This window comes from Carex rostrata, chromosome 29, assembly GCF_964058835.1.
Source record: "Carex rostrata chromosome 29, lpCarRost1.2, whole genome shotgun sequence".
Taxonomy (NCBI): Eukaryota; Viridiplantae; Streptophyta; class Magnoliopsida; order Poales; family Cyperaceae; genus Carex; species Carex rostrata.
Genome location: NC_135946.1, coordinates 1910509 through 1924237, shown reverse-complemented (window position 1 = coordinate 1924237; position 13729 = coordinate 1910509). Strand labels below are relative to the sequence as shown.

General features: G+C 33.6%; 1 protein-coding gene across 1 annotated transcript; it reads right to left on the bottom strand.

Moving 5' to 3' along the window:
- Positions 1 to 1232: 1232 nt before the first annotated feature.
- LOC144546272 (cellulose synthase-like protein G3) lies at positions 1233 to 10215 on the bottom strand. The gene is made up of 8 exons (XM_078294824.1): positions 9509 to 10215; positions 5426 to 5572; positions 5097 to 5222; positions 4114 to 4524; positions 3393 to 3569; positions 2706 to 2876; positions 2174 to 2418; positions 1233 to 1737 (listed from the first exon to the last, which is right to left on the bottom strand). Exons 1-8 carry the CDS (start codon positions 10103 to 10105, stop codon positions 1452 to 1454), a joined length of 2160 nt encoding a protein of 719 aa, XP_078150950.1. The 5' UTR covers positions 10106 to 10215; the 3' UTR covers positions 1233 to 1451.
- Between the last annotated feature and the right edge of the window lie 3514 nt (positions 10216 to 13729).

The following is a 13729-nucleotide window of genomic DNA, read 5'->3' as shown; positions in this document are numbered from 1 at the left end:
TCATTTGATGTAGGTTAACGCAGGGGACCATTGAGAGACTGAAAAAGGGGATAGTCATATTAAATTACGCATGCAAGTATTAATATATTAGTTTGCAAGCATTAATTTCTTATCTTCCAAGTACTTATACCTATAAAGATTTGACATAGGACGAGTGTAAGAACTGAAAAATAAAGGATCATATAATTAGTGGGGACCATAGTACAACATTTCTCTATTGTAGCTGCGGGGATAGAGGGGGGACTATAGTGTGGAGATGAATATAATTATTCATAAATTAGTGGTTATCTAATAAATTAATGGGGAAACGAGACCAATATATTGATTAAAAATATGAACATACATATTTGAATGCATTATAAATGTTTTTAAGAAGAATTTGATGAATATTTATTGTCAGAGGTGGAAATAGCTTAATAGAATGGGATCAGTTCACCCCCAATTTTTTTAAAAAACTGGTAATGGATTATGCTTTTGTTCTGTAAATAAAGTACAATGCGTCTCCACTACTTCTAGCATTTTAGATCATTTTTTTAATCAAAAATATCAAAAATCTCACATGAAGAGTAACGAGACAATTATTATTTTATGTTATATCTATCTCTTATATTCTCTCTCTGACTCACCAGTTATTGGGAAAAAAAAAAAATTGACCCCTATTCAGTCAAATCCTGCCTCCACCCCTGTTCGTTGTATATGTTTGATTTAACATAGATAAATTTATTTACGTATAATACACATAAAGTTAGAGCTTGTTCGTCAATTTTGGGAATCATACGATCGCATGTGAAGCCTAAAACAATTAAAAATATCAGACATAACAGAGTGCACTGTAAAGAAATTTTATGCATAATTCCAGTTGTATTTATTTGATCTTCTAAAATTTTACTTAAGAGTAATGTTGCTCTTCTAAAATTTTAATAAATTGTACAAAGTAGCAATGCTTTTGAATCATCCTAAAATTTGCACTAACACTTTTTTAAAATCTAAGTTTTACCACCTTTTTTTTTTGGAGAAGGCCTATTTTCATATATTTCAATTTTTGTGGATCAACATTGCTTGAAAGTTGAATTCTTATAACATTATTTTTTTCTCTCGTCTATGGGCAAAGATATAATTACTATTTTTTCATGTTGGGCTAATAAATTGACCTCAATTTTCTACCTTGCAATTTTAGGCAGGCATCATTTCACTTTCACTATCAAATTGATATTATTAATTAGTTGTACCAATTAGACTAACAGCCCGAAGGACTACAATAATTTCATATATAACTACTGTTCAAATTTACATCGTCACCAAATTATCTACTAAACAAATACATATACAATTGATGAGCTGCAATATCAATTCATCTTCTTATACTTCTAGCATGAGTTGATCCAATGTGTACTCTCCTCTGAAAAGGCTGTGTACGTGTGTGTGTGTGTGTGTATGTGTGTGTGTGTGTGTTAAACATTAAACACAACACAACCTATGACAAGAATAATCCCTGCCATGACAAATGCTCGAGCGGCAACTCTTTCTGGCAGCCTCCCACTATCAACCCTTAGACACATTGCCTCATATACCGGCCAGCAGTTCACAACGCCAAATCCTGCTAGAAACACTTCCATAACCATGCCATTAATTCTGATCATTCCTACCGTGAATGCGAACAGGCTGAGTATTGCCACAGTGCCTAATATGACAAAGAAAGGCGAGTCTACCCTAAAATCGAAGAAGCCTTGGTCATACCTATATTGAGTGTACAAACCTGGCATTATATATATGTGTTGATTTCAAAACTTATTATGAGATTTTTTGCTTCACTAATTTCCTTATATATCCACCAATTCCGATATATTGTTTCAGCATTCAAGCAGTATTAACCATGGTATGAATATAAAGTTGGGGAGTTTAAACCCAAAATGTCAGAACTGTCACTGGTAATTAGCGACACTATCAGTGACAGTTTTTGTTTAAGATGCGTCACTGATAGGTCCACATTGTTTACAAGTTTGTGACAATTATTAATGATTGTTCTTTACAAAAACCATCACTGATGATGTATTCTGTAAATACTGAGACATAATGAAATAATGTATTAACATTTACTCATGTTGAATTGAGAGTAAAAGGACCTCCTACACTTGAACAACATCATAAATAACAAAGAAGTTCCTAAAATTACCTCTTGTTCTGTTCGTTGTCCATGACTTTGCTCGTGAGATTAAAACCTTGGGTGGAGATGTTGAGTTGGTTGAACAAAAATTCCATAATAGCGAAGGGGAATGCGGTGAGGCCACGAATAAGCCACACTCGCTGGTCACTCCACCAGCGCCTAAAAGTGCTCTTGTAAGAGACAAAGTCGGCCATGTCTATGATGTAGGCTGCCAAGAAAAGGTATGCATACAGATAAAACCATGGATTCGACGGCTGCAATTAGGTAAAATCAAAAATACAGTTAGGCAAGTTACAGTAGTACATTTTATAGCTAGGTATTCTTTCATCTTTTTAATGTATTTAGTTTCGACATATGCTGCCTATATACCCATTATTTATCTTCTTTAGAAACTGAAAGCCGATATATTAATGTGTGTCGATAAATGTTGCTTACTGCTGTAGTTAAATTTATAATAAATATAGTCTTGGAAATCATTACTCAGCTATAAAAAGAAAAAAAACAAGATTAAGATTATATAAGCATAGTAATACTAATACACCTTTGGAAATAATGGCCTATTGTTGATTAGAGCAAGTTGAGGCAGAACAGCATAAGTGGCAATAGGGATGCACCAAATGCCCCAAAATGCGTATTGCGAGTAAGCTAGCCCCGGTCCAAGCGAGACCTTTCTGACACAAAAAATTAAGGGGCAATACCTGGAAAAACCCACCTGTAATCATCCAATTAAGCCCCAATTTATATACTTGTGCGATCGTAACAGTACAGGGATCGATGGTATGGTTATCCATAAGCATAGCAACTTTTAAAAGGACATTTATTTTCTGGACCTTTTTTTTGCTGTAAATTAGATAGTTTTTAGGAGAGTAGGCTATGGTATTATGCATAGTGTGGATACATCAGTACTATGGATCAATATCTTAGTTTTCAAATTAAGATAGTCAATCTGAACCGTTTAACATTTTTCTTCATATGAAAATGTACTTGCAAACTAAATTTCATATTTTTTTTAGAATTTTTTCACTATTTCCTTAGGAAGAAAATCACTACTTTTGACTGGTCTAGAATTTTTGGATCAAGTGATTTTCTACATATCTAAAAAAATAGTAAAAAATTTTGATCTACAAGTAAATTTTCATATGGAGATTATGTTGAACAATTCAGATTGATTGTTTGGATCTGTTAAAAGAACATTTGACTGGTAAGCGAAAGTCACAAAAGGCATTACCTCAAAGAGCCCAACAGCCCACCTCTTACACTGGTTAAGCACATCATTCAGGCTTTTGGGTGCTTCCCCGAGAAATGCTGGTTCGGGCGGGTTACAAAATACCGATTTCCATCCTTCGCAGTGCAACCGATAGCCGGTGTAGTAGTCCTCAACCAAGGAACCATAGCGAAAACCAATCTGAAATTTTCAAAACAGTAATATATATATATATGATATGAGATAAGTTCTTAGAGTCAAGTCTTGCACTGTTTGTCTATCTTTCATTATTTGCATTTTGTTTAGCAGAATACATTACAATTGTCATATTTAAATTTGTGAGCAAGTTCCTCCAAATTAAATGTTTGATTCATAAAGCAAATAAGGACTAGATCCTTATTCTTACTCCCAAAAATAGAATGATTCAACTGTTCAAGAGAACCTGATGATCAGCACAATATTTCTTTTGTTCATGTAGACATCCTCTCTTCAGTCCAAAGGTGTAATAAGTGTTCTTAATATTGAAATTAATTAAAAATACCCAGAAAAAAAAAAAAAGCATGATGTTGGCATGTTGCTCGATAATTTGTTAAGGCTATTTATTTTTATTTTTTTATAAAAGTTAAGGCTATTTATTACACTAACAAAAAGGAGAGTGAGACAACAATTTCATAAAGTTTATCTTCTGGTATAAACATTACAAAATCAATTTTTTTCTGAACAATAAGAGAAAAGTAGAACTAACCGTGTTTCCCCATTTAGTCCCGACCTCATAGTCACAACCCGCCACCTTGATCGCTTTTTCCAAAACCATCTTCGACCCAATTTGCTCCTGATCATTTACACCTTTCAATGATGAACCAAACAAGGCACACCTCGCATGAAATGTGTTGGTGCCGACATAATTTGGCCCACATAATCCATCGAAACCATGATTATTTATCATGAAGTAGCGCTTGAGTTCACATCCATATATATCATTCTTGTTGAGTCCCTGAAAAAGCTGAGGGAATTGCACAAAAGCAAGCTTGGTTGAGGTGGTGGGATCTAGAAAATAGCACAGTGCCTTGTGTGGTGAAGTCGGGTCACTCGAGTACATGTCGCAGTCGACTGTTAGAATTATCGGTGCATTTGTAAGGGCACTCGAGACACGTACCTGACAAAAATAAGGAAAGATTCAATTAGCATCATGATATATGATATATTTAAGAGGTGGTTTCAAATTTCTTCATTTTTATTGTCTTCATCATGCTTTTATTTCTAGACCTAAAATAACTTAAAATAAATATCAAAATAAAATAATTAAATATGATCTATATCATTTTCTCTATATTCATGTTATGACATTTCAATTTTGTTTTAATTAGTATGATCAAGAGCTTGCTTATACTAATGTGGGTAAAATATGGATGTTGATTTTTCAACCTATTGATTCATATAAAACCAAAATCAAAAGGTGATAATATATTATGTGCATGTAGTGAAAATAAATATATATATCACATCTAATTGTTTTATGTTGACATATAAATTGTAGAATTTTTTTTATTAAAAAGTTAAAAAGTGGAGATATAAAGAAGACAAAAAATAGAGACATTAACATTCGAACCCGGCCTACTCTGATTCTAATGTAGTATGGAAAACCAAGGTTTATATGTATATAGGATGTCAGAAAATACAAATGAAACAATATATGTTAAATGCTACTATTAATATAGTTGGTCTTACCAGAACGTTAAGTGCACCAGCCTTGAAGTTATGAGGAGATTTAGGATGCTTTTCTCTTGAAACATAAATCAGGTTTGGCATGACATGACCAGAGGTATCAGTATCTATGCTGCTCTCAAGTAGCACCTGCATGCACATGAGAAAGAGAAAACCATCACTAATGGCAAACTATATATCATGAAGGTTCTATTAAATAGAACCGTCACTGATAGTTTTGCTAACTATCAGTGACGATTCTTGTTTAAGGAACTGATGAGCCATTGATTATCAACGATCAGTTTTCTTACAAGAACTGTGACTTATGATAACAACATTTTATTGATTCGAACCTGGACGACCGTAGGATGGTTGTTGTGGGAAAAATCCTTCCACTTCCGAAAAATGTGTTGATATTCCTCTGAGGAAACTATCTCAGCACTAACATTGCCTTTATCCAGTGCACTTTCTACCTTCTCTTTCATAGCATCATACATCATCTACAACCAAATATTGCAACAAAAAAAACACTACTTTCAATCAGAAATTATGATGAAGTGAATTGATCATTAATTACCTACCTGCATCATGAATCACTAGCTAGTACAGAAGATATCATCAGTGTCGGTTTTTGTAAAAAATAGTCACTAAATATTTTGTTTAAAATCTTGACAGCAGTTGTCAAGTATATAGTCACTAATAATTAGTGATAGCAAATATGTAAATAATGTGGATATGTTACTGTCTCTGATAGAATTGCTACTTATTAGTGATGATTATAATTGAGTATAACTAGGGTGTTCTTAAGTTCACCAAGTCCTTTGGTAAACTCAAGTCTAAAACCCGTCAAATCGATTTCAAATGACGAATCCAAACCATTGAAACCCGCCTACCTTACGAGTGATGCATCTACATGTGAAAATTTTAAACATTCAAATTAATTTAGTATAAAGTTAATTGGTCAAAATTAGAAGTTTAATAAATTAATTTTAATGCATTCATTTTTTTAGTATTTTTTGACTGATTGACTTTACATTAAATTAATTCAAATATTTAAAATTTTCAAATGTAGACGTTGTTGGTAATCATAAAGGCCAAACAATCACGCCTTATCTAGAGATCAAACAATTATATCTCATCTAGAAGTCAAACACTTACACCTCGAGGAAAAAGAAACAATCCCTACCTTAACCTAAGACCGTCCTATGCCAAAGAGACTCAAAACATAATCTTTAGTACATAATACAATACCTGATTCCATGTCGTTTGCCATGGAATATCAAATCCTATGGTGGAGCAACAACCGTCTCCGTGAGCGTGAGACAAGACCCTAGATGCCTAGCTATTTCCTCACGTCTTTTTTGTTGAATCTTAGATTAGGTCTTCCAAAGCAACAAGATCGTCTTTGAGAAATCATTTCCAAATTTCTAATGGATTTCTCTTCTCAATTCTTTGATGGTGGAAGAAATGAGAAGGCTCTCAAAATTTCTGTCTAAGAATAACCTCTTTCAGAATTCTGAGATGAGTTAGTTATCTTGTGCCTTGGGGACCCATCTATATATAGGTTTACACATCTGACAGCGCAAGTGCGGATGCACAGGGCCGCACTAGATTCAGTGTGTCCGCACTGGGTTGAGACATGTCCAAATAACTGCTTTTCTTTTAGCCCTGAATTTTTCCTAAGTCTTGAGTGCGTCCACACTGGGCTATAGTGCGTCCGCATTACGCTCGAACTTTTCTTCTTTGAACTTCATAAAATCTCCAAAATTTGTCTAAGTCCTGAGTGCGTCCGCATTAGGCTCGGACTTTTCTGTATTTCTGCACTAAACTTTAGAAAATTGTCTAAGTCCTGAGTGCATCCGCACTAGGCTTAGACTTTTTTCTGAAGTTCCCCAAAAATTGGCTAAGTACTGAGTGCGTCCGCACTGGACTCAATGCGTCTGCACTCAGGGTCAAAATAGCAGTTTTTCTTAATTGCAAATCTCATAATCAGTCCATCAATGATTTGATCTTAGCCTAAATTGTTCTACACATTTATGGACCACATCCTATTAAATACATAGATTGTCTAATATCTTAATTCCATATTAGATAACTTTAATTGCGACAACCATATATAACAGTAAACAATTCATAATTATATTACATATATGCTCAACGTTGGATTAAGATCCACCAGATGCATCACTCGTAAGGTAGGCGGATTTCAACGGTTCGGATTTGTCATTTGAAGCTGATTTAACAAATTTTAGACTTAAGTTCACCAAAGATCTTGATAAACTTACAAACACTCTAGTTCTACTCTATAATTAAGAACTGATATTTCAATATCATCAGTGTCGGAATTATTAATGACAAACTCAAAAACAGCACTTAGAGCACTTTACAATATATCGCCTACACAAATCTGTCACTATCTGCAAGGATAAAAATTAATTGACTATTGCTAAGAATAATATTATTATTGACAGAAGTATATGCGATAATACTAATAATAAAAAATACTTTTATTTTCGCTGACAGTGACAGATTCTTGTAGACACCATAGTGACAAATGAAAAATTCGGGTTCGGTTCGGCGAGATCAAAAATTCGTGATTCGGATATAATTCAGGTATAATTCGGGAATGATTCGGTACAACCAAAATGAAAAAAAAAAAACGTGCGAATTCAAGTTGTCATACAATCTTTATATAATTTTTGAGCACAAAAGATCATAAAACCCATTCAAATTCTAAAAGTGGTGCATATCAAGAAATCACGTGGGCATGGCCCACCTAATTCAATTACTTTTGACTTTTATCTCTCCTCTCACGTTTATTCCCAACAAAGCCACCCGAATTTTTATTCGCATTTTAATTTGTAACATAGTGACAAGGTGCGCGTTTTATTCGCGTGGGCATGGCCCACCTAATTCAGTGTCTACCATAGTGACAAGGTGCGCGTTTTATTCGCGTTTAATTTGTAAAATTCGCATTTTATTCGCGTTTTATACGGTCAAAGGTTTGGTCAACGTAAAATACGCTATTCGGTTCGGTAATAGCAAGAAAACAAATTATTCGCAAATTAAACGCGAATTAAACGCGCACCTTGTCACTATGGTAGACACTGATGAAGTGTACTAGTAATACTTCTAATAGAAAAGGCTATACGGAGTTCGCTGCATAAAATCTTTAATTTGATAAACAAAGGTGATGGATACGTGCCATGTGCTTTTGTTTTATATCTACATCTATCAGATATTTATGTGAAATTAATGAACTTAACGTGCGGACAAGATTAATTTAGTCACCACTTGCAGCATTATTTGAGTCGACTTTTGTCTCCGTATACAATTCCAAAACCAAGAATAGTCACTGATGTTTGTAAAACTTAAAGCGTTTTGGACCCACATAAAAAATCAGAATATTTCAGTCTTAATAGAAACAAAACCTAATAAATTTTGTACCATACATAGCGCATACCAGTATCATCCTAATCAAATTAACTTGAACCACAGTGTGACTATATATTGAAAATGATTTTTTTTTTTGTATTTCGAAAATAAAAATAAAAACATGACATCAACTTTTTTTGTTTTCTTTAGGTAATGTTTCGTTGAGAACTAAAGTTAAAGTGGCCAAGTCAGTCTAAATTATTTATATTTGATTGAAGTTTAAAAAAAGTAAAAAAAAAAAAAAAAAATTTGCAAATAGTACTGATAGTGAGTCCTGAACACAACACAAAGACAAGGCACCAAGAAAAATGATTTAGTTTAAGCCTCTTTAGACCATTTAATTTGTACTATATTTGGACATTTTATCAGAAAGTTATCACGTTTTTAATTTTTTAAATGCTAAAAAAATGTTTGATTGGTGAGCTTTTCTGATTTTACAATATTTCAAAATTACTTTTTCATCCTAGACAACTAGTTGGACCATAAAAATAAAAATAAAAATTCTCTCTGTGTTTTTTCACTTAAATTAGATTTTTCTTTTTCTTTTTCTTTTTCCTTGTTTGTTGGACGTGTAAATTTTGTGAGAAGCTGGGGTTACAAATTTACTTTACCAGCTTTTATGTTCAAAAGAAAGTAGATTAGGTTGATGCCTATAAAACTTAAACAGAATACGAGTATCCAATAAAACCAAGGCAAGCTAGCTGTTCGAAAATAACTAGTCCAAATTGTCAAATAACACAGCTATCTTTGACAAAGAACAGAGGATTAACAGAGGCCATATATTATATATATGATATAAAATTATAAATCATCCTAAAATTATTGTGGGCTAGTATATTGTATAGGTTGTTCTCATTTTTTGAAAAAAAAAAAATGAAGGAAGCTAGCAAGATATATATATAATACATATAAATGAACAAAATTAAAACATTATCCTTTTAATAAACAGTTTAGAACATATTAATTATCAACAAGTTAAGAATATAAAGCAAATTAATTACCTTGAGCTTGTCCTCGTCACCACCACCGCAACAACGTCCCGAAGCAAAGAACACCTCGGGCGATCTATCTTTGATTCCGTTCTCCCTACAAAACGGCAACCAATGACGTGCAAATTTTGCACCCTCCATGAACGCAAAGAGCGTCACATCGGCACCACCATCATCGGAAATATACACCGACAACTTCTCAGAAGGATAATCAAAGGCCAAAAGTGAGAGCGCCGTGCTCACAACACCCATCGGTGGCTCCTTGTTTGGATCAGCGGTGCACACAAACACATCTAGTGCCGGCCAAGTTGTCCGTTCCAGTAACCTAGCCGGAAACTCTTGCCGGTGCACCGGCCTCCACTTGAAGCCCTGTGCACAGACCCACATGAATGCTAGGATGAGATCGGATACTAGGATCGACTGTAATAAGACAGCTTCGAGGAGGGTAGAGGAGGCGAAAATAGATGTTATTCGATGATAAATTAAGGCAAGGATAGCTAGGAAGTATACGAGCATATGCACACGGTATATCGGTATTTTACGGTCGAGATGGATCATGTTGAGTGGTGGATTGAGCTTGGCAGGGATGGAGGACTTGGTACTCTCCATCTTTGGTTAAAATTCAGAGGAGGAAATGACCAGTCAGTGAGCAAGTGAGTGTGGTTTTGTTTGCTCAAATAGGCATAGTAGTATATATATAGAGAGAGGGAGAGATGAGTGTACGGATCACATCCAGTCAATATCGAAACTAAAAAACCTTAAATGGAAGATTGAAACATAAAATATATAATGCATGACATGTGAAAATTAAATTTAAGTTTTCACAGTTATCAAGTAAACTATATAGAATTTTATGAAGGACTGAATTATGTAAACATTTTAAAAAGAAATAATTCACTTTTAGTAGAGGAGGGTTCAAATGCCTCTATTTTTTTTTCTTAATCATGCATTCATTTGGAAGAACTTTAATTAATAACTAAAAATTAAAACTTAAAAGTCAAAATAAAACCGTTAGATATGAGCTACATCATTTTATCTATTCACGTGTAAAAAAATTATGACATTTCAATTTTATTTTAGTTATCATCAAGAGCTTGTAAAAATGTACTAATGTGAATAGTTTCTAGACGTTGATTTTTCAAATGATTGATTCACACAAAAATAAAATCGAAATGTAATTTCTTTTATGAGTACATAGAAAAATAACATAGATCGCATCTAACGGTTATATTTTGACGTTTATGATTTAAATTTTGATTTATTAACGTTTTTAAAAATGAAGGTATGGTGGAGGCACAAAAAATAGAGGCATTTGAACCCTAGGAGAGGTGGATAAAAAATATATAATGTTCCAAGAGAGATGGATTTTCGAAATATTGTTGTTTATTATTTTTACAAAATAATATTCTAACAATTTTATTTCAATTTAAGAATTAAATTCGAAAATCACTACTAGAATCTAGATTTGTTATATGAGTAAGATTTTGCTTGTCAGATGGGCGCACCCTTGCAACGAGCCCGAAGAATGGCAGTTACATGGTTACCCATGTAACAAGTACCCTTATTACAAGCCTCAATGAAAATAATCAATTCCAGACTTGTTACATGGATTAACCATGTAATAACTTTTTGAAAGCCTGTTACATGGACCTACCCATGTAACTGTTTAGTCTCAATTTTGTAGAATTATTACATGGATATGAGATGAGTTGTTGCATGGACATTTATTAAAATATGCTTTCTAGCCTTGTTAGAGGGTCACAGGTCTTCAAATATTTGATTACATGGGTAAATAAGAGAATTGTATGAGCAGACATCAAACTTTTTACATGAGTGACTTTTACAAGGGAATACCTATGCAACAAGTTTCACTGTGTCAAAAATGTCATTTTTGTTACATGGACACTTCACACCAATATAACAACTAAGTGTTACCCATGTAACAAGTCCAACTTCTAGTAGTGAAACAAATAAACAAAATAACTTAATTTTGGCACTCTTGACTTCGATTGTGACTAGCTATAGAGAATTTATCTGAGACGAATTAATGTTTCTTTCCAAAATATTTTTACTTGAAAATTTTCTTTCTTTCTGATACGTCCTATCTCAGAAAGGATAAGCCATATATTTTTTGGGACGTGATATGAGTACCCACACTCTTATTCCCCCATTATCCCCCCAATTTTATTTGTTCAATCTCATCCACATTTCTCATGATCTATAAGGAATTTTGCGAATCTAAAACCACGAACGTCTTCTATGCAATTTTATCTTTCAAATGAGATCCATGATGACATACTTTCGAGCTCGTCATCACACAAGTATTTATACCTCGTCATTTAAGTATTTATACCTAATATTTTTCACATATGACACTGCTGACATTTAAAAGTATTAATATCAAGTATTACAAGTATTTATACCTATGCACGGAAGTATTTATACCTATGTGGTCAACTATTTTTGTTAGAGAAAGGTTGACGCAGGGACGATTAGGGAAATGTGATGCGGAGATGCGGGGTCCACGATTAGGGATAAAATACTTACAAGTATAGGTATAAATACTTGCACGATGAGGTATAAATACTTGCACAATGAGGTACAAATACCTGTGTGATGATGAATCCGAAAGTACGTCATTATGGATCTCATTTGAAAGATAAAATTGCGTAGAATACGTTCATAGTTTTAGATTCGCAAAATTCCTCATAGAACGTGAGAAATGTGTAAGATATTGAAAAAAAAACCCCACCTCTAAAAACGTGTATGATTCTTCTCCTATGTAGTTTGAGTGGTCCCTCTATATAGTTATATCAAGTTAGACATGCAAGTATTAATATCTTAATTTGCAAGTATTAATTTATTATCTTCCAAGTATTTATACCCATGAATTTAATTAAACTTGGAAGATCACAGTGTTGTAAATAAATTTAATTAAACTAGTTAGTTAAGTTAATTTATGGGAAGTTAAAATCTGTTTAAGAGATGGGAGTACAATGCGGGTACTGGAGTGTGGGGATTGAAATAATTATTCATATTTTTTAGAGTGAAAGTCGGTAAGGTGTTCGAACTGTTTTTTTTTTTGAGATATGCCCGTAGGCCCCACACACTCACACATCTTCCAACCTTTGGCTGGGATCGAACCCACATCTCTCAAAGGAGAGTGGGGTGTCTTTACCAACTGCGCTACGCAGCGGTGACAGGTGTTCGAACTGTTCCCTATATATCTTGTGTGGATTGAATTACGAACCTCTAACTTGGCTGAGTTTAGGGCTTGATCGGCCCGTAACCGTTGTATAGGGGAGTGGAGCGTTTCAGGCCCAACTGCGTAATTGGATTTGGAGGGCCTTCAACAACGTTCACTGTACTCAGCCTTTGGTACATGGCCTATCAGTAGATATGAAACTATATAAAACCATATCCTTGGGCTTGCTTTTGTAAATCAAATACCTCCTCAAAACACCATCTTTTGTAAACACAGACGTCTCTAATTTTAACACTTTTAACCAGATTCAAACCAAAAGGGTCTTAATCTAAAAACCATCAGACTGAGTATTATACTAAACCTCTGAACTTGATCAGATTCAAATTGGCAGTCAAATTATACAAATAAGAAGCTCGAATTATTGAATCTAGATTACACTTTGGTAAAGTCGTATAACAAGACAAAAAAGTAAGGGTAAAAATAGAAGAATGTGATCGATACATATGACATAGCGATTGGTGAAACAGTATTTATTGATACCGCTTTTAAGCCGAAAAAACACAATACTTGTTTTATTCCTGCTTTAAATCATATTTGATATTAATGCATTTACAATAAGTGTAAAGAGAACTAATACAGACACAAGGAGATAAAGTTCCTTAGTTAGCTCTACATTAATTAATGTATGGCAATCATGTGTCGAACTTAATAGTAATGAAATTTTAGTGTTATTTTGACTAGTTTTTGTTGCAGCTTTTTGTGCCGAACTTGATAAGTAATTTTACATTAGAAGAATTCTCAAGTTCATGTTTTTTATGTTGTATTTTACAGAGAAGTAATGCTCTTTGCTTATTTTTATAGTTTGATATGATATTGTATCACTTGCAATTAATGTTGGTTAATTGATGATGGAATTTGGCTTTCATTATATACAATTTTTTTTGTGGGTTTGGACTTTGGACTAACCTCTGGCATACTCAGCAATGGAATGTGGCTATAGGTTTAGTAATCTTATCTCAATGCTTTGG